Source organism: Scyliorhinus canicula, chromosome 2 (genome assembly GCF_902713615.1).
Source record: "Scyliorhinus canicula chromosome 2, sScyCan1.1, whole genome shotgun sequence".
NCBI lineage: Eukaryota > Metazoa > Chordata > Chondrichthyes > Carcharhiniformes > Scyliorhinidae > Scyliorhinus > Scyliorhinus canicula.
The window spans coordinates 262,336,603-262,355,338 of record NC_052147.1 but is presented as its reverse complement, the minus strand read 5'-3'; the positions used below and the strand labels follow the sequence as shown (position 1 = coordinate 262,355,338).

The following is an 18,736-nucleotide window of genomic DNA, read 5'->3' as shown; positions in this document are numbered from 1 at the left end:
CAGTGTTCCCTCAAAATCCTCAGCAGGGGTGGAAGGAGCCTGCTGACTAGTTGGCCCTTTTTCCTTGGCTGATAGTGGTGGCTGTCCAGCGGAGACCTGACGTCTGGAGGGCCCAGTTTACTTTGCGTCTTCCTCAGAATTCCTCTAACTTCCGCTGAGCTCGGCTGACCCTTCCTCTTCCTGCTGTGGAAACGTGTCTGTGCCGTGACCCCAGAGTGTGAGACCCTCCCCACACTAGAGCTAAGATCCTTCAACGTGTGTGTCTCTGGGCTTGTGAAGAATGCAGGTGTCTGTCATGACGACTATACAGTTGCTCTTCGCTTTCCTGAGATCTCTTCATTTCTCTCTGGCCTTGCGTTTCTGTTGAAGATGGATAGGACTTCTCGTGGCTTGGCTTTTTCCCTCTTCCTGGCACCTGTGAATGAGTGTGGAGAGAACAAGTGACAGCATGAGCTGCCTCCAACATGGAGGCACACTTGGCTCTTAGGTTTCTATGACAGGCATGTGTCCTCACTGGTTATAGGCCCAAACCCAATCTTGCCATCTCTAATGGCCATCACCCTCCAGGCTGCTGAGCCCATCCACAAACAAGAATTAAGTTCAGAGAGGCATGTCCCGTATGGGAAAATTCCACCCCTTATGCATGGTTTACATGGAGACTTTCCACTATGCACTCAAATAGTTTCAAAACACTTTCAAAGGAGACAGTGAATTGTTGAGGTTAATCCACAGACTTTTAATTAGATAATGAAAGAGTTAAAGAGACAATCCAGTAGAATGTACTTCTTTAAAAAGCATTTTTTTGAAATCTTTGTGGTTTCTTGAAACAGTTCCTAGACCCATTTAGAATCATAGAATTTACAGTGCAGAAGGAGGCCATTCTGCCCATCGAGTCTGCGCCAGCTCTTACAAAGAGCACCCTACTCAAGCCCACATATCTACCCTATCCCCGTAACCAAGTAACCCCCACTTACCCTTTTTGGACACTAAGGGCAATTTATCATGGCCAACCCACCTAACCCGCACATCTTTGGACTGTGGGAGGAAACCGGAGCACCCGGAGGAAACCCACGCACACACGGGGAGAACATGCAAACTCTGCACAGACTCACAGCTGGGAATCGAACCTGGGACCCTGGAGCTGTGAAGCAACTGTGCTAACCACTATGCTACCATGCTGCCCCTAGTTCCAGTCTTTCTAGAGTTATATCGGCATTCTGACCTGTGAAAACACTTATTATCTTGCCTGCAGGCCAGGGTCGTAACTAATTGGTATGTCGTATAATTACTAAAACAACAGGGTCTGTTCATTGACTGTAAAGCACTTTGGGACACGGTGAGCTATAAAAAGCACCATATAAATGCAAGTTTTGCTTTTTTCGAACACCACAAAGCCTTTTTTGCACTCATCTTTCCATCAGTGTTATTAACTGTAATGCTTTTGTAAGCAGAGAAAATAAATCTAACTTTTATTTCACTTTCTACCTATGATTTCTTCAGGTTCTCAGCCTAATGGTGGTGTTGTAGTTACCGGAAGTGGGAACCTTTCCTGCGATTACATCATTCACATGGTCGGCCAAACTACTCCTGCTCTGATAACAGCCTCGGTGGAAAAAGTATTGCAGGAATGTGAAAAAAATCAGATTACCACAGTGTCTTTCCCTGCTCTAGGAACAGGTAACTGCAGTCAGAACAGCAAGATGCTCATCTCTCTCTCACCTTCGCTTCTCTCCTCTCCTGCAGGTGATGCTTGCTGCAGAGATTCAGTTGCATGAGAACCTTTGTGCCTCCAGCTCCTCTCCCAAATGACTGGTGTGTCTCTTGACAATGATCATCATCTGGCTATTCAGCTACAGTGGTATCACAACGCGACGTAATTCCTAATCCATCGCACTGTATTTGGAGCAGCTGTTGTTCTCAATGACAATCAGGCACAAAACACTAGGGCAAACCTTTCACCCTTTAACCCAAAGATATTGGCGGGATTCTCCAGTCTCGGCAGTGCGCTGTTCGCTGGTAGCTGGACTCTCTACTCCCGCCGATTGTCAACGGGATTTCCCATTGAAGCCATCCCACGCCGCGGAAAAACCATGGGCGGGGGTGCGTTGCACGTGGGAAAAGAGAATCCCAATGGAAGGAGAATTCCGACCATTGAGACCGATATTGGGAATTCCGCATCCTCAACTGCTGGCTTGGCTGAGATTAGCCGAGCAGAGATAGGAGATCAAAGTGGAGACTTGCTGGTTTCTATGGCTGAGTCTGCCTTAGTGTCTGATCACCGAACGTTGCTTCCTCATTACCTTCAGCTTCCACATGAGAACTTTATCTTCCTGGCTTCCATCCTGGATAAAGTACATCATGTTAACAATGCTCAAATCATGAGCTCTGTGCCCGCTTAGTGCTCACTAATAAGTAGTCAAAAGAGATTCCGAATTAATGTCACATTGAATTTGATACAATGGTGGAAGCCGACAATCTGACTTACATAATTGTTGATTTATAGGAACTACCAGAACTTGCACAGCCCGTACAAAATTATAAGTGTAGGTATAGTAGGGGACACAGTTTCACAATAGATCTGAGGTTGATCTGTATAGATACAGATTAAATCAGTAAATAATGGCTACACTAAAAAAGTTAAATGCAATTAATTTACATATATAAATAATAAATAAGCAAACATGTAAATTCATATTAATTGATTAATTCATGCCTCATTGAATGTGATGAGGCTTTGTGGGACAGTGGTAGCGTCCCTACAGCTGGACCAGAAGCTCTGGGTTTGAGACCAACAGCATGACTTGTTGGCCAGCAAAGGAGCATTCAACGTGGTTCAACGGGCTTACAATCAGCTCAGATATCCTTCCACCACCACCTTCCCCACCACTATTCCCCAAGGCGTAAAAAATAGTGTGGGTATGAAAATACGCTTTTTAAAAAATTGACTGTGATACTGATAGTAAAATTCAATAATTTGAGCAAAGATACGTTGATCCTCTTCTGGGTTCCGCCCACTTTAGCTCCATTTTTATCATGTTCCTTTGCAGGTATAGGAGGTGTGAAATCGCAAGATGCTGTTGAAAGCCTGTTGACTGGATTTAGAAACCATTTGTCACAAAACAAACCATCAGCCATTAGACACATCTACATTGTCGTCTTCGATCGTAAAGTGTACGATTCTTTTTCTGATGTCTTCCAACAAAAATCACCAAAGGTAGGAGAAGATTCGGGATTAGCTACTGCATTTTGCAGCCTTATAATGAAACCAGACAGAGGGGCATTTAAAATGAAGCGTGAGAAACATACACATTCCTTTTCTGTCCCTTTCTGGCAAGAATCCTTATCCCCGAGCCCAGAGAGATCATTTGGGCCCATTCTGGTATTTTAATCTAAGTGGAGGAGGACTTCATTGCCAGGTCAAAGCGAGGGAACAGGATCTAAGATCAGAAAAAAAACTCAGCAAGGTTCGTTTTTTCGGAAGGCAGGACTCCCTATCCTGGGCTTCACCACCCTCTGATGCAGGGTTTCCCCTCACAGTACAGGCATCTCACGCCAAAGATAGGTCACCTGGTGTCCTTGAAGCAACATCTCATTGCCTTTAATGGCCGTATTGGTCAGGAAGCTAGCTGGTTAATGAGATAGAAGCAAAATACTGCGGATGCTGGAAATCCAAAATTAAAAAAACCCAGAAAATGCTGGAACAACTCAGCATCTGTGGAGATAGAAACAGATTTAATGTTTCAAATCCCGATGACTTCTCTTGACAGCAAGTTAATGAGGCCTGGCCGTTTAAATATTCTGCTCCTCGATGGGCCAGTTTCTCATTTTGCCATCTGAAAACTAAAATCGTGTCCAGGAACAGACTGAAAGCTTGCTCTCTAGGTCAGAAAGAAGAACACACGGAAAGAAAGGGAATAATCCAAATGTTTTAAAAACTCACAATTTGTTCCTTCAGACATTGAATTCCGTAGAAATAAACTGTGGAAAAGTGAAAGTGATAGCTGTTCAAGGTGACATCACATTAGAGCACACTGATGCGATTGTGAACAGCACGACTGTCAACCTGGACCGAAAGAATGGTGAGTTATAATGCTTTGTTCAACAACAGTGACCCGATGCCCCCCCCCCCCCCCAGGACCCCAGGGGCCCGCTTGCGCCGCCAATCCCGCCGCCACCAGAGGTGGTTGAAACCACGGCGGCGGGAGAGGCCTCTCAGCGGCGGGACTTTGGCCGATCAGAGCGGCGCGATTCACACCCCCGCCAATTCCCGGGTGGCGCAGAATTCCGGCCACAGCGGGGGCGGGATTTCCGCCGGCCCCAGGCGATTCTCCGACCCTGTGGGGGGTCGGAGAATTTCGCCCGTGATTGCTGACTTGTCTGTCGGTGACATCTGATGGACAGAAAGTGGAAAGAATGGGAAAAAAGTTTCATCCCCTCCTCATGATAAAACAGAATTGTGGGCTTGATTACATAGCAGACCTGCTGAAATTTGCAGATCTACAGCAGAGAAGTTGAGTTCTTTGTAGAATGGAAATTGCCTTTCAGCATCAATAACTAACTTCTCTAACTTGCAGGAGTTTCTGGTGCTATTCTAAAAGCAGCCGGCCAATCAGTGGTGGATGAGTGCAATCAACTGGGTGAGTAACTGAGGCCATTTTCCTCGATCTAGACATGGACAAATGCAAGCTCAGAATTAGCTTTATTTTAGGAGGAAGGATGATAGCCTCTGAAGAAGAGTCATGGGGATTTGAAACATTAACGCTGGGGGCAATTCAACGACCATCTTTTTCCCAACACAGATGTGTGAGCAACAGGTGAATTGTGTGCAATCCCCAAATTGGGCTCACACCAGGCCCGAAGCCTTGCTGGAGTCATCTGAATCGTCACAACAGCACCTGTGGGGGGGACCTCCCAGGCCACTGGAGATCTTTGGGTGGTCGAGGTCACTGGCAGGGTGCCCAGGTAAGCCAGGCTGGCAATGCCCAGCTGCCAGGTTCACATTGCCAGGGATTGGGTCCGGGGGAGGCCTTACCCCCACATCCCGTCCTTCCTTCCCTCTTCCTAACCCCGTTATATGCCCTCCACCTCCCCCTGCCGCTGACACTTCAATTCTCCTTAAAGAAGTCAATGAACGGCTTCCACCTCTGAGCGAACCCATCAACCGACCCCCTCAAGAGGAACTTGACCTTCTCCAACCTCAGAAATTCCACCAGGTCACTCACCCACACCCCTGCTTTAGGCAGCTCCGAGTCCTTCCACTCAAGCAAAGTGCGTCTCCGGGCTAACAGGGAGGCAAAGGCCAAAACATCAGCCTCCCTCGCCCCCTTGGACACCCGGATCTTCTGACGCCTCAAATATCGCTACCTCTGGACTTCAGCCCCAATACCTTGGATATTATGCCCCCAAACCCCTGCCAGAACCCCTTCAGTTTCGAACATGCCCACAACATGTGGACATGATTCGTGGGCCGCTCCGTGTATCGCCCACACCTGTCCTCTACTCCCTCAAAGAACCTACTCATCCTAGCCACCGTCACATGCTCCCTGTGGTGAACCTTAAACTGAATAAGTCTGAGCCGTGCACTCGAGGAGGACGCATTCGCCCTCCGCAGGGCCTCTTCCTTTGTGCCGGTCTCCACCTCCCCCACAGCTCCTACCCCCACTTCTGTTTAATGTCTCCCATCGGGGTTCCCTCCCAGCCCATCAGCTCCTTGTAGAACTCGGACACTTTCCCCTTCCCTACCCCCTTCCTCGGCAACACCTTATCCTGCAGCTCCAGGGACGACAACCCGGGAAAGGACGGCACCTCGCTCCTCACGAAATCCCAGACTTGCAAGTACCTAATCTCATTCCCACTAGGCAGTTTGTATACCTCTTCCAGGTCCTCGAATTTAACAAAGCTGCCCCCAATGACCAGGTCTCCAAATTGCTTGATTCCTGCCTGCTGCCACCCCCGAAACCTCACATCCAACCCCCCTGGTGCAAACCTATGATTATCACAGATCGGTGCCCACACCGAGGCCTCCTCCAGTCTCAAATGCTGCCTTCACTGCCCCATTCCCCTCAAGGCCGACACCATCACGGAGTACCTAGCCAGTGAGAATGGCAGTGTGCCGTGAACAAGCCCTGACGCTTGTTCCCCAACACAAAGCCTCCTCTATCTGCCCCCGAACCGACCCCTCCCCCACTATCCATTTCCTGATCATAGCGATATTGGTCACGCAGAAGTAATTCATTATATTCGGCAGCGTCAACACCCCACTCCTCGCCCCTGCTCCAAAAAGACCCTCTTAACCCAAGAGGTCTCTCTCTCTCTCTCTCCTCCTCCTCCTCCTCCTCCTCCTCCTCCTCCCCCCCCCCCCCCCCCCCCCCCCGTACAAACCCTGAGATCAACGCCTTCTCAAAGAATGCCTTTGGGACAAAGATCGGAAGGTTCTGAAATATAAACAAGAGCCTCGGCAGCACCGTCATCTTCACTGCATCCATCCCGCCAGCGACGGTGGCAGCACATCTCACCTCTTGAAGTCCCCCTTCATCTGCTCCACCAACTGAGTCAAATTTAACTTATGTAGCTACGCCCAACTCTATGTCACCAAGCACTTAATGCTCTCCCCACTACCTTAAACGGCAGCTCCCCCAACTTCCTCTCCTGGCCTTTGACCTCAGTAGCCAGTGGCTCCATAGCCAAGGCAAAAAGCAACAGGAGGAACGGGCACCCCTGGCTCATGCTATGCGACCCTCCACGCCAACCCTCAGATATCCACCGTCATCACTTCCGTTCGCACTGTGCCACAACAACCACAACTTTGTCAGTTTGGTATTATTATACATGAAGGTAATGTAAGGGTTAATGAAATGTTTACAGACAGCCACTAGAAGGAGCAATCCTAGAAGTATATAAGGGAGCCTTGTGGGACAGAAGGTTGGGGTAGGTGGTAGGAGCAGGAGCTGAGCTAGGAGCACTGAAGATAGTGAGAGAGCAAGAGAGTAGTTAATGAGTTAGATGTTAGATACAGTGGGCGAGATTCTCCCATATGGGGAGAAATCGTAAGGCTGGCGTCAAACCCAGGCGGGTTTGACGCCAGCACCCCCCCTTCCCGACCGGGAACCGATTCTGGTCCCCGGTCGGGGCTAGCAGCCCGACGCCGTAAGCTCCGGCATCACGGGCTTAACGAATTTCGTTAAGCCCACTTGCCGGAGTTAGCGCCGGCTGACGCGTCATATGACGTCAGCCGCGCATGCGTGGATTGGAAGACTCCAACCCGCGCATGCGCGGATGACGTCATCGCGCATTTGCGCGAAACCCGCGCATGCGCGGGCCGGGTTGCCCCTCAGCCGCCCCGCGAATGGATACTGCGGGGCGGCGGAAGGAGAAATAGTGCGCGGGCATCGGGCCCGCTGCCCGCGATCGGTGCCCACCGATCGCGGGCCCATGGCACCCTTGGCACGGCCGTGGTACTGCCGTGCCAATCGGTGCCATGGTTATAAAATGCGAGTTTACGGCCGTTTTTACGAACGGCCAGACCAGGTGGGCGCGATTCTCCGCCCCCCACGACGGGTCAGAGAATAGCGGGAGGGCCTTCCCGACATTTTTCCCGCCCTCCTGCTATTCTCCCCCCCCCGCCCAACTCCCGACATGAATCGCTGCCGCCGTTTTTTTACGGCCGGCAGTGATTCTCAGCTGATAGATGGGCCGAAGTCCCAGCCCTTTACGCTGTTTTTACGAACGGCAAACAGACCTGGTCTGGCCGTTCATAAAAACGGCCGTAAAAACTCGCATTTTATAACTATGGCACCGATTGGCACGGCAGTACCACGGCCGTGCCAAGGGTGCCATGGGCCCGCGATCGGTGCCCGATGCCCGCGCACTATTTGTCCTTCCGCCGCCCCGCAGTATCCATTCGCGGGACGGCTGAGGGGCATCCCGGCCCGCGCATGCGTGGGTTTCGCGCAAATACGCGATGACATCATCCGCGCATGCGCGGGTTGGAGTCTTCCAATCCGCGCATGCGCGGCTGACGTCATATGACGCGTCAGCCGGCGCTAACTCGGGCAAGCAGGCTTAACGAAATTCGTTAAGCCCGTGATGCCGGAGCTTACGGCGTCGGGCTGCTAGCCCCGACCGGGGACCAGAATCGGTTCCCGGTCGGGAAGGGGGGCGCTGGCGTCAAACCCGCCCGGGTTTGACGCCAGCCTTACGATTTCTCCCGTTTTGGGAGAATCGCGCCCGGTGTGTTTGCCGTTCGTAAAAACAGCCGTAAAGGGCTGGGAACTCGGCCCATCTATCAGCTGTGAATCGCTGCCGGCCGTAAAAAAACGGCGGCAGCGATTCGTGTCGGGAGTTGGGCGTGGGGGGGGGGGGAGAATAGCGGGAGGGCATCGGAACAGCGTGGCCGTAAAATTTTACGAGCCACGCTATTCTCCGCACCGTCGGGAGTGCGGAGAATCTCGCCCAGTATTTCTGGACATGCAACATGCCTTCAAGCCTGTGCCGACCATGCTGCCCGTCTAAACTAAAATCTTCTACACTTGTTGGGTCCGTATCCCTCTATTCCCATCCTATTCAAGTATTTGAGTATAGTTTATGTGTGTTTAATCAACGGTTAATTCTTAGAGATGTGTCAAATCCAATTGTAGTGTTGAATAAATAGTTTTCTTAGTTTACAAGACTTGTTGTTCTTTGATCAACACAAACCCCCCCCCCCCCCCTCCGTCCACACTCCCCCAAGAAACAAAGAACCAGAAAAACAGAAAAAGGTGCACTCACCGTTAATGCCGATAAAACGTCTTTTTAAACATCCATTGGGCTATTGAACTTGGAGTGAGATAAACAGTGTGCCCCAATGAGTTATTCAATTGATGAAAATGGTAGTTTAACCTTAAGTTAAAGTTCTCTTTCTCCTCCCTAGGAGTCCAAACCAGTGGGAGTGTTGTTACGACAAAGGCAGGAAATCTTCAAGTTAAACACATTCTGCACCTGGTCGAGTGGACGAAGGCACAAAACACAAAAGCATTGTTTGACAACGTTTTGAAGCAATGTGAAAACCTAAAAATAAGTTCAGTGTCTTTTCCAGCTGTGGGAGCAGGTAGGTTTTAATACAGATAGATAGTGCCTTTAAATTAGCATTTATGTTATCACAAAAAAAAACACAGGGTGGAATTTTACAATGCTTTTTCAAAGTGTTGGACCCGGTGAGAAATCCAGAGAGAATCCTGTCCATGCCATTGGTGAGAAAGGTCACCGTATATTCAGCATCTTTAATCAAAAGATTTTTTTACCATGGGTTTCATGCCGCACCCGAGGCAACGTACCTCTGATTCGCTCGCCCCTCCACTACTGAATGGTTGCAATCAATGGGGATGACCATTTAAACATCTCCCCAGCACTTGTTCCGAGTCCAATCTAGGAGGGTGGCTGCCAGGAAGCCTGCACCACATTTCCCCGAGGGAGCCCTCAGCAAGCTTCTGGATGGGGTCCAGCAGAGGTGGGAGACCCTCTACCCACAATCAGGCAGACCTTCATTAAGCCAGGGCAAGTCTATCTTCTCTCGTGTCGCGCAGCACCCTCGAAATCACGTCTCCCAGTTCCACGGAGATCTCACTCTCACCGACCTCGTAGGCCCAAACACTTGCCATGCCCACCAGCCCCACCCCGGTCCTCACTGACACTCCCACGCTTCCCACACAAAACCACCATCTGACCTGCCACGGCTCCGGCCTACACTCTCCTCATCTGCCTCATTGTAGGACAAACTCGAACAAAACCGGCATTTTAGGGCTGGTTTAGCATAGTGATCTGAACAGCTGGCTTATAATGCAGAACAATGTCAGCAGCGCGGGTTCAATTCCCGTACCGCCTTCCCGAATAGGCGCTGAAATGTAGCGACTCGGGGCTTTTCACAGTAACGTCATTGAAGCCTACTTGTGACAATAAGCGATTATTATTATGCGTGGGTACAGCCACTGGAGCTAAAAGACCAAACCTCATTTGAGGAATGACCTTGAGCTTGCAGGCAAGGAGCAAGACCGAACCTATGCAGAGAGCATGGTGGGGGCTGAAGACAAGAGTGAAAACCTTCAACATATCCCGCCATGGCGCATGCCTCACAGCAGGCAGAGGCAGAGATGTCCCAGAGGTCAGGTACTTGGAGGGAGTTGGAGCCCAGGACTCTCTTGAGCTCCAGTTAGAGAATGTGCCTCCGGGTTCTGTCAACCCTGAGCTGCTGGGGCTACAATGGCAGAGTCACGTGTATCAGGAAGGGATGTTAGCATCCCTCCCCTTGTCCAAGGTCAACCGGAGGAGTCCCATCACCTTCTGTCAGATGCTACTGCCATTCCTACGCAACAAGGCCAACATTGCGAGGGTGGCATCTGCAATGTAGTCATTGGCGCAGGACGTGCACTCCATAGCGGGGGATGCCCTCTCCATCATTCAGGTTATGACCTCCATGGCTGATTGAATGAGCTCCATGGTGCAGGGATTCAACTGTATTTTCATCAAATTTACAGTGCAGAAGGAGGCCATTCGGCCCATCGAGTCTGCACTGGGTCTTGGAAAGAGCACCCAACCCAAGCCCACACATACACCCTATCCCCATTACCGAGTAACCCCACCCAACACTAAGGGCACTTTTGGACACTAAGGACAATTTAGCATGGCCAATCCACCTAACCTGCACATCTTTGGACTGTGGGAGGAAACCGGAGCACCCGGAGGAAACCTATGCACACATGGGGAGAACGTGCAGACTCCGCACAGACAGTGACCCAAGCCGGAATCGAACCTGGGACCCTGGAGCTGTGAAGCAATTGTGCTAACCACAATGCTACCGTGCATGGTCAGGCACTGGTGGGAATCCACAAATGTCAGCACCAGAGGATGGTGGGACTTCTGGATCTCACTCCAGTCACCCCCCCTCCCCCATCCCATGGCGGACTGCAGGGGCATCCAGGCATCCACAGGGAAGCGGATCCAAGGGAGAGTACCCAGGGGCTTCAACCCAGGAGACCCTGGTGGTACCCTGCCCATTTAACACCCTTCTAACTGTGAGCGACACACCTCCAACCCCACACACTGAGGAGGGCAATACATTCACATCTGCGCAGCCGAAAAGCAGGTCTGGATCCTCAAGATCCCAGCCATCCAGGAGATTCCTGCTAATGTCATCTCAAGCAACAGGATGTGGAACGTAGCAGGCCTTGAGATGTGGATCCTGGGAATACGCCTAGACATAACAGGAGGTTTAGGAAGACAAAGAAATGATAGGAACGTAGTGGGCACGGGTGAACCAAGGCACTTGTAGAGATAAGTTGCCACTGTAATAACTAGCTTGCAGTAAAGTTCACATTTTTCACCCATAAAAAGCTTCCACAGTGGCATGTGGTGGCGCCATAATCTGCAAACCCCTGCGTAAACTCTGTGCTTCCTCCCTTACAGTGAGAGGATGGCAGCTCTATGTCATAGAACATTACAGCGCAGTACAGGCCCTTCGGCCCTCGATGTTGTGCCAATCTGTGAAACCCCTCTAAAGCCCATCTACACTATTCCCTTATCGTCCATATGTCTATCCAATGACCATTTAAATGCCCTTAATTTTGGCGAGCCCACTACTGTTGTACGCAGGGCATTCCACGCACTTACCTCTGACATCTGTCCTATATCTATCTCCCCTCAATTTAAAGCTATGTCCTCTCGTGCGAGCCATCACCGTCTGAGGAAAAAGGCTAACACTGTCCACCCTACCTAATCCTCTGATCATCTTGTATGCCTCAATTAAGTCACCTCTTAACCTTCTCTCTAACAAAAACTGCCTGAAGTCCCTCAACCTTTCTTCTTAAGATCTTCCCTCCATACCAGGCAACATCCTGGTAAATCTCCTCTGCACCCTTTCCAATGTTTCCACATCCTTCCTATAATGCGGCGACCAGAACTGCATGCAATACTCCAAATGCAGCCGCACCAGAGTTTTGTACAGCTGCAACATGACCTCATGGCACCGAAACCCAATCCCTCTACCAATAAAAGCTAACACACATTACGGCTTCTTAACAACCCTTTCAACCTGGGTGGCACCTTTCAGGGATCTATGTACATGGACACTCTCTGCTCATCCACACTACCAAGAATCTTACCATTAGCCCAGTACTCTGTCTTCCTGTTACTCCTTCCAAAATGAATCACCTCACACTTTTCTGCATTAAACTCCATTTGCCATCTCCCAGCCCAATTCTGCAGCTTATCTATGTCCCTCTGTAACCTGCAACATCCTTCCGCACTGTCCACAACTCTGCTGACTTTCGTGTCATCTGCAAATTTACTCACCCATCATTCTACGCCCTCCTCCAGCTCATTTATAAAAATGACAAATAGCAGTGGCCCCAAAACAGAGCCTTGTGGTACACCACTAATAACTGAACGCCAGGCTGAACATTTCCCATCAACCTCCACCCTCTGTCTTCTTACAGCGAGCCAATTTCTGATCTAAACTGCTAAATCACCCTGAATCCCATGCCTCCGTATTTTCTGCAATAGCCTACCGTGGGGAACATTATCAAACGCTTTACTGAAATCCATATACATCACATCAACTGCTTTACCCTCGTCCACCTGTTTGGTCACCTTCTCAAAGAACTCAATAAGATTTGTGAGGCATGACGTACCCTTCACAAACCGTGTTGACTATCCCTAATCAAATTATTCCTTTCTAGATTATTATAAATCCTATCTCTTATAAACCTTTCCAAGACTTTGCCCACAACAGAAGTAAGGCTCACTGGTCTATAGTTACCGGGGTTGTCTCTACTCCCCTTCTTTAACAAGGGGACAACATTTGCTATCCTCCATTCTTCTGGCACTATTCCTGTAGACAATAACGACATAAAGAACAAAGCCTAAGGCTCAGCAATCTCCTCCCTAGCTTCCCAGAGAATCCTAGGATAAATCCCATCCTGCCCAGGGGACCTATCTATGTTCACATTTTCCAAAATTGCTAACACCTCCTCCTTATGAACCTCAAGCCCTTCTAGTCTAGTAGCATGTATCTCAGTATTCTCCTCGACAACATTGTCTTTTTTCCTGCGTGAATACTGACAAAAAATATTCATTTAGCACCACGCACAACTTCCCACTACTGTCCTTGACTGGCCCTACTCTTACCCTAGTCATTCTTTTATTCCTGACATACCTGTTGAAAGCTTTAGGGTTATCCTTGATCCTACTTGCCGAAGACTTCTCATGTCCCCTCCTGGCTCTTCTTAGCTCTCTTTTTCGGTCCTTCCTAGCTAACATGCAACTCTCAAGCGCTCTAACTGAACCTTCATGTCTGATCTTTACATAAGCCTCCTCCTTCCTCTTGACAAGTGATTCAACTACTTCAGTAAACCACGGTAAAACAACTTTATTGTTAACACAGTATTAAAATATCTTTAACATCACCCCAGAAAATAGCTTAAAATTACCCCTTAAACAATGCGAATCAATAGTTAATACACAGTAACCCTTAACAGCCATCTTTACTTCCACTCAAACAACAAATCCATCTCCGGTCCCAATCCACTTTTAAATACAGTTAGCAGACTCGGGAATACTTGCTGTAAAAAGATGTCTTGGATACTCCACTTTAAGAGAGATCTTTTGAAGCTGCTTGAAAGAAAAGGATCTGACTTTCAGAATAATGCAGAATCTCTGACTGTATTCTTCAGAAACCATCTCAGCTCACCTTTCAGCCAAAAGTCAACCCTGAAAAACCCTCAATACCTGACTATTTCAACCCCTAGCTCCTCACATCAACTATATCATCTTACTAAGCTGAACAGAATGTCCCTATTCACTTACTCCCCAGGGAACCCTCTTAATCCAAATCGCCCAAATCTCTGTTTCCAAAAAGCCCACCTATCTTACAAACCAGAATTTTAAAACATGACCACAGCAGTCACACACTATCCCAGGCTTTTAACCCTTACTGCACCAACTACAGATAATACTATATATTCCTCTATTCATCACTGTATTGTGCATTGATAAGGGACCATCGCTGCAAACTCACAGCTAGAGACACCTCTCACACTGACGAAGCAGTAATGCTACACTGCTCCTGGTGCGGGCCCCCCAGGCCCCTCCGAACGCCCCATCCATGGATGGTTTGCCCTCGCCACACACCCCCACAGCAATGGTCAGGACTCTCATATCTGACAGAATTCTCTAGCTACGAGGATGCCATTGGCTGAAAACATACGAGAGTCTGTCCACCTCTTTAGCAGGTGCGGAAACACACCGGGACCCCTGACATCGGAAGAGGCAGTAGCAGCTCTGAAATGTGCCATTCAGCATCTCTGGGCCCCTGGAACACCCTGTTCAGTGGCAGGCTGCGTTTCCTCCCCGTCATGCAGGAGTCAGACAGATCAGACATGATATGAGGAGCAACACTCTGCCCTCACTGTAAGTCATCATCATTCTCCTGCAGTGTCCAGTCAATCACTTTGGAGGCCTGCCTATGATTAGTCTGACCCTGACAATGACCTCCCACAGGCATCACACTAGTGAGAAGATGTAAGACCCCGTGGTGGGAAAGGTCTTGAAATCCTTGTCCTGTTTGCCCCAAACCGAGAAGCTATGAGGGTGTCCCTAGCCCAGCGCCCCAAGCAGGCCCTGTCCATTGTCTGCATCACTTCCGCGGGTTGCCCCTCGCTGCCCTCCTCGGTATCTTCCTCATCCGAGAAGATGTGGTACTCCTCCGTCTACGGTGCAGCTGCTCGCTCCGCTGCAGTGCCAGGTTATGCAGAGTGCAGCAGAACACAAAGTGTGCAGGACACCCTCTGGAGGCTGTACTGGAGGGCTCCCCCTGACTGTGGGCAGCACAGTAGTTAGCACTGTGGCTTCACAGCGCCAGGGTCCCAGGTTCGATTCCCCGCTGGGTCACTGTCTGTGCAGAGTCTGCACGTTCTCCCCGTGTCTGCGTGGGTTTCCTTCGGGTGCTGCGGCTTCCTCTCACAGTCCAAAGACATGCAGGTTAGGTGGATTGGACATGATAAACTGCCCTTAGTGGCCAAAAAGGTGAGGCAGGGTTGTTGGATTATGGGGATATGGTGGAAACGAGGACTTAAAGTGGGTAAGTGCAGACTTGATGGAGCCGAATGGCCTCCTTCTGCACTATATGTTCTATGTCCAGGCACCAGAATGGCATTTTGAGCAGGCCAATCGCTTGCGCGACCAGCGCATGCATCGAAGCATGAGTTTCATTGTAGCAAGTCTCAGCAGGTGTTTGTGGCCTCCGTACTGGTGTCATCAACCACCTCCTGAGTGGGTACCCTTTGTCCCCAAGGAGCCATCTCTTCAGCCGCTGCTCACCATTGAAAATGGCTGAGATCTGCGAGCATCCCAGGATGGAGTTGTTTATGGATGGCCCCCAGGAAATGAACACATACCTGCATGATACGCATGACATGGTCATAGTCTGAAAATTGAGGGAGTGGAATCCTTTCCGGTTCACAAATGGCACCCATGCCGCCATATTGAATGCAGAGTCACGTGGGTGCTGTTGATGAAACCCTGCATCTGGAGCTGGCTAGTTATGTTGGTGAAGTCCATTGCAGCTTGGCTCACCTGGATTTGGTCAAAGTTGATGTACGGATGAGCCCTCGCAAATCGCTCATCTGTCACCTCCCTTATGCACTTACACGTGTAAGACTGGAAAATACCACACCGGCCAGCCATGCAGCCCCGAAATGAGCCCTGGCATAAAGGTTCATAGTGACGGTGATTTTCAGGGCCACAGGCAATGGGTGACCTCCCAGACCATGTGGTGTCAACTCTTGTATCTCTTGGCACAGGTGGTTCACTGTCCCCAGGACAGACGCAGCTTCTCAGACACTGGACTTCTGATATTTGGATGTCGGAGGATCTCTGACGGTAAACCCATGGCAGGTAGTGTCTCCTCTGAGGCTCCACCGTATTGGCCCTTCACCTGGTATATCAGCGGGCTCAGCGTCCCCCCCTCTGCAGGTTGCTGGTTCAGTCCATGTGCAGCCTCATATTGAGGCAGACCGCTGCTGCTACTCCACAGCTATTAACACTGGCTTCATGACTCTCTCAAATCAAAAACTGACAGGAAGAGAATTAAAAGTTAGTGACAAGGAGTCCAAACAATTCCCTGACCCTCTCAAGATCTGGGACACCCACCCATTCACATCCCCCTATGCGAGTGGCTTTCCAATGAGCCTCACTTCCCTCCCCACTCATAAAATGCCCCTCTCAATTCCACCTGACAGAAGCGCCTCGACTCTTGAGAGTCTCAATGGGCCGCTTTACCTTCCCGCTCCTCCCAGGCAAGGATGAGGCATGCGGGCAGTTGACCGCGTTCAATCACCCACTGTTCCAACCTCATGGGGAACAAGATGCTGCCACCCATCATGGCCTGAATGGGGTGACCGATGAACATTGTTACCCTCCCACCTTGCATTAGGGGCAATGTGTGACACCTCTCTGTTATGGAGAGGTGAGTGTAAACCGAGTGTTCAATGCTTGGAGGATCAGCCCCCAAAGGGCTAATCATTGGACGCCAATCAGTGGCACACTCAAGCGTTGCAGGACTGACCAAATTGGCACACTTGACTCATCAAGACAAAGTCAGGGAGCTAATCAGGCAACTGGCTTTGTCCCGTGGCAGATGCGGCACACCTGATTCATGCTGAGACAGCAACTTGCAGTCACCCTCATCCTTGGGTGGCACTCCCAGTCCCCCAGCTCTCATGGGCTGCAGATTAAACAAGCCTCCCACCTTGAACAGCCAGATACCCGGACTTTATTTCCTGATGGCCTTGTTTCCATAACCAGTGGGTTTTCCCTTCCAGAAAGCTCTTGCCCTGAGGGTACAGTTTGCAGTCTGGGAGTTCATTCGGACTGCACTCACTCTCCCCCCTTTGTCAGGGTCTTCTGCCCTCTGTAGCTGCTCACCATCCCTTTTCAGAGTCTCCCACTCTTCCCAGGCAGCCTGGCATTTCACGGCACCCATCCCAGGGATCTCACAGTCGCCCTCTGTTCTGACCCTGTGATTTCACCCGCTCCCACCCACCTCCAGATGCCAGTCTAGAAGGGCAATCCCTCAGGGGAGAAATGACTCAAAGCCCAGCAAGGGGGATCCGAGAAGTGCTACCATGCAAGCCAGCCACCAGACCTCTTGAAACACGGAGAACCACAGCAGTGAACAGCCACTAAGGCCTGTGAGCAACACACCACCCTGAAGTGCTGAGACACAAATACTCCCGCCTCCCAGCCTCGAGTTGCACTTCTCTGGTTCCCCCACATTCTCTCTGGTGCCCCCTCGCTAATTGACACCCTGGAGCAGGGGAGCTCACAGTTCCAATGAACACGGGGAAACAATATTCCCCAGTTCTATGAGTCTTGTGCAAGTTATTCCAGCCAGTTTCTTGTTTTATATAGTTGTTGTAAATCACACCAGCATGACGTCACGCCAGCATGCAATAAATATTCAATGAGGAGGGAAGTCCCAACGGGAAGGCTAATGTATTTAAATGATGTTCGCAACCTTGCTGGGCGAGAACCACGTTACGTCATTGGCTAAGAGCGTGGAAAATTGGAAAACGCAATCTGGCAAGAATTGCGTTTCCCAATTCTCACAAGAATTTGCGCCGACGGCTAACGTGGGCTAAAAATTCTGTCCCTAGTATAACTTGATAAAGTGACTTCAGTGTGAGATTATTACACTCAATTACAAAACACAAGTTTGAAGACAATGTTGAAATTGACACTCAAAGCTCCTGCTAATTGTGAGGTTATTCTGCTTATAACTCCAGAATTTCCAAAACCAAGATTTGACATTGACAATTCCTAGCAAATATCCATGAAGGATAGACCCAGCTTCTATTAAAATTCATTGTGAAAAACAGCACCATCAAATATGTGAGAGTATTTGAAAGAGCTAGATACAATAACCACAAGTTGTCGCATGCTCATAGAAACCTAAATGGCTCAACCTGTGCTTAAAGGAACAAAACCTGGCATGCTTAGATGGTGGGGCGTGTATGTCACTCCAGCTCCTACACCAACATCTTAAATGCCCTCTGAAATGGCCTAGTAAGGCACTCATTTATATCAAACTGCTGTGAATTAAAAAAGAATAACAAAATGATAAATAACTCAGATGTGAACTATAGGCAGCGAGTTAGAACATGACAAAGATGAAGGCAGCCCAGTCGACCCTGCACGTTAATATCTGGGACGTCTGCCAAGGCTGGGAGAGTTGTCTCAACGGCTTGATATTGTCATACTTACAAAACGATATAAATCAGTCAGCATCCCACAGTCCTCCCATCATTAAACTTAGTCATGTCCTCCATTCTCACTGGCTGACCAGATGTTCTTTTTATTGAAGCAGTGAAGGATAATCGAATATCTGAGAGGCACGTTCAAAATTATGAAAGGTTTTGAACAGGTAAATCGGAAAAACGCTCTTTCCACTGGTCAAAGGGGGCATAATTTTAAGACCATCACCAAAAGAGTGAAGGACGAGGTTATAAAATGTAAAATAAAAGCTCGGTGTGTTTCTCAAACATGGAACAGTCACAATAACTTTCAAAGGAAAGTGAAAAAACAGGATCAAGTGTTGGCTAGTGTAGACTTGAGAGGTGAACAGACACTTCCAACTCTGATGAAGGTTCAACTCAATTTTTATTAACTACTTCTAACTAACTAACACACGATGACTGAGGGTCTAAATGAT

At 49.4% G+C, this 18,736-nt stretch overlaps 1 protein-coding gene across 1 annotated transcript in view; it reads left to right on the top strand.

The window, feature by feature from the left end:
• LOC119962117 (protein mono-ADP-ribosyltransferase PARP14-like) overlaps positions 1–18,736 on the top strand; it is a 75,152-nt gene that overhangs the window by 34,224 nt on the left and 22,192 nt on the right. The window contains exons 11-15 of the mRNA XM_038790003.1: positions 1,501–1,677; positions 3,048–3,214; positions 3,956–4,079; positions 4,575–4,637; positions 8,909–9,085. Coding sequence (XP_038645931.1) covers positions 1,501–1,677; positions 3,048–3,214; positions 3,956–4,079; positions 4,575–4,637; positions 8,909–9,085 — 708 coding nt within the window. The remainder of the gene's footprint in view (positions 1–1,500; positions 1,678–3,047; positions 3,215–3,955; positions 4,080–4,574; positions 4,638–8,908; positions 9,086–18,736) is intronic.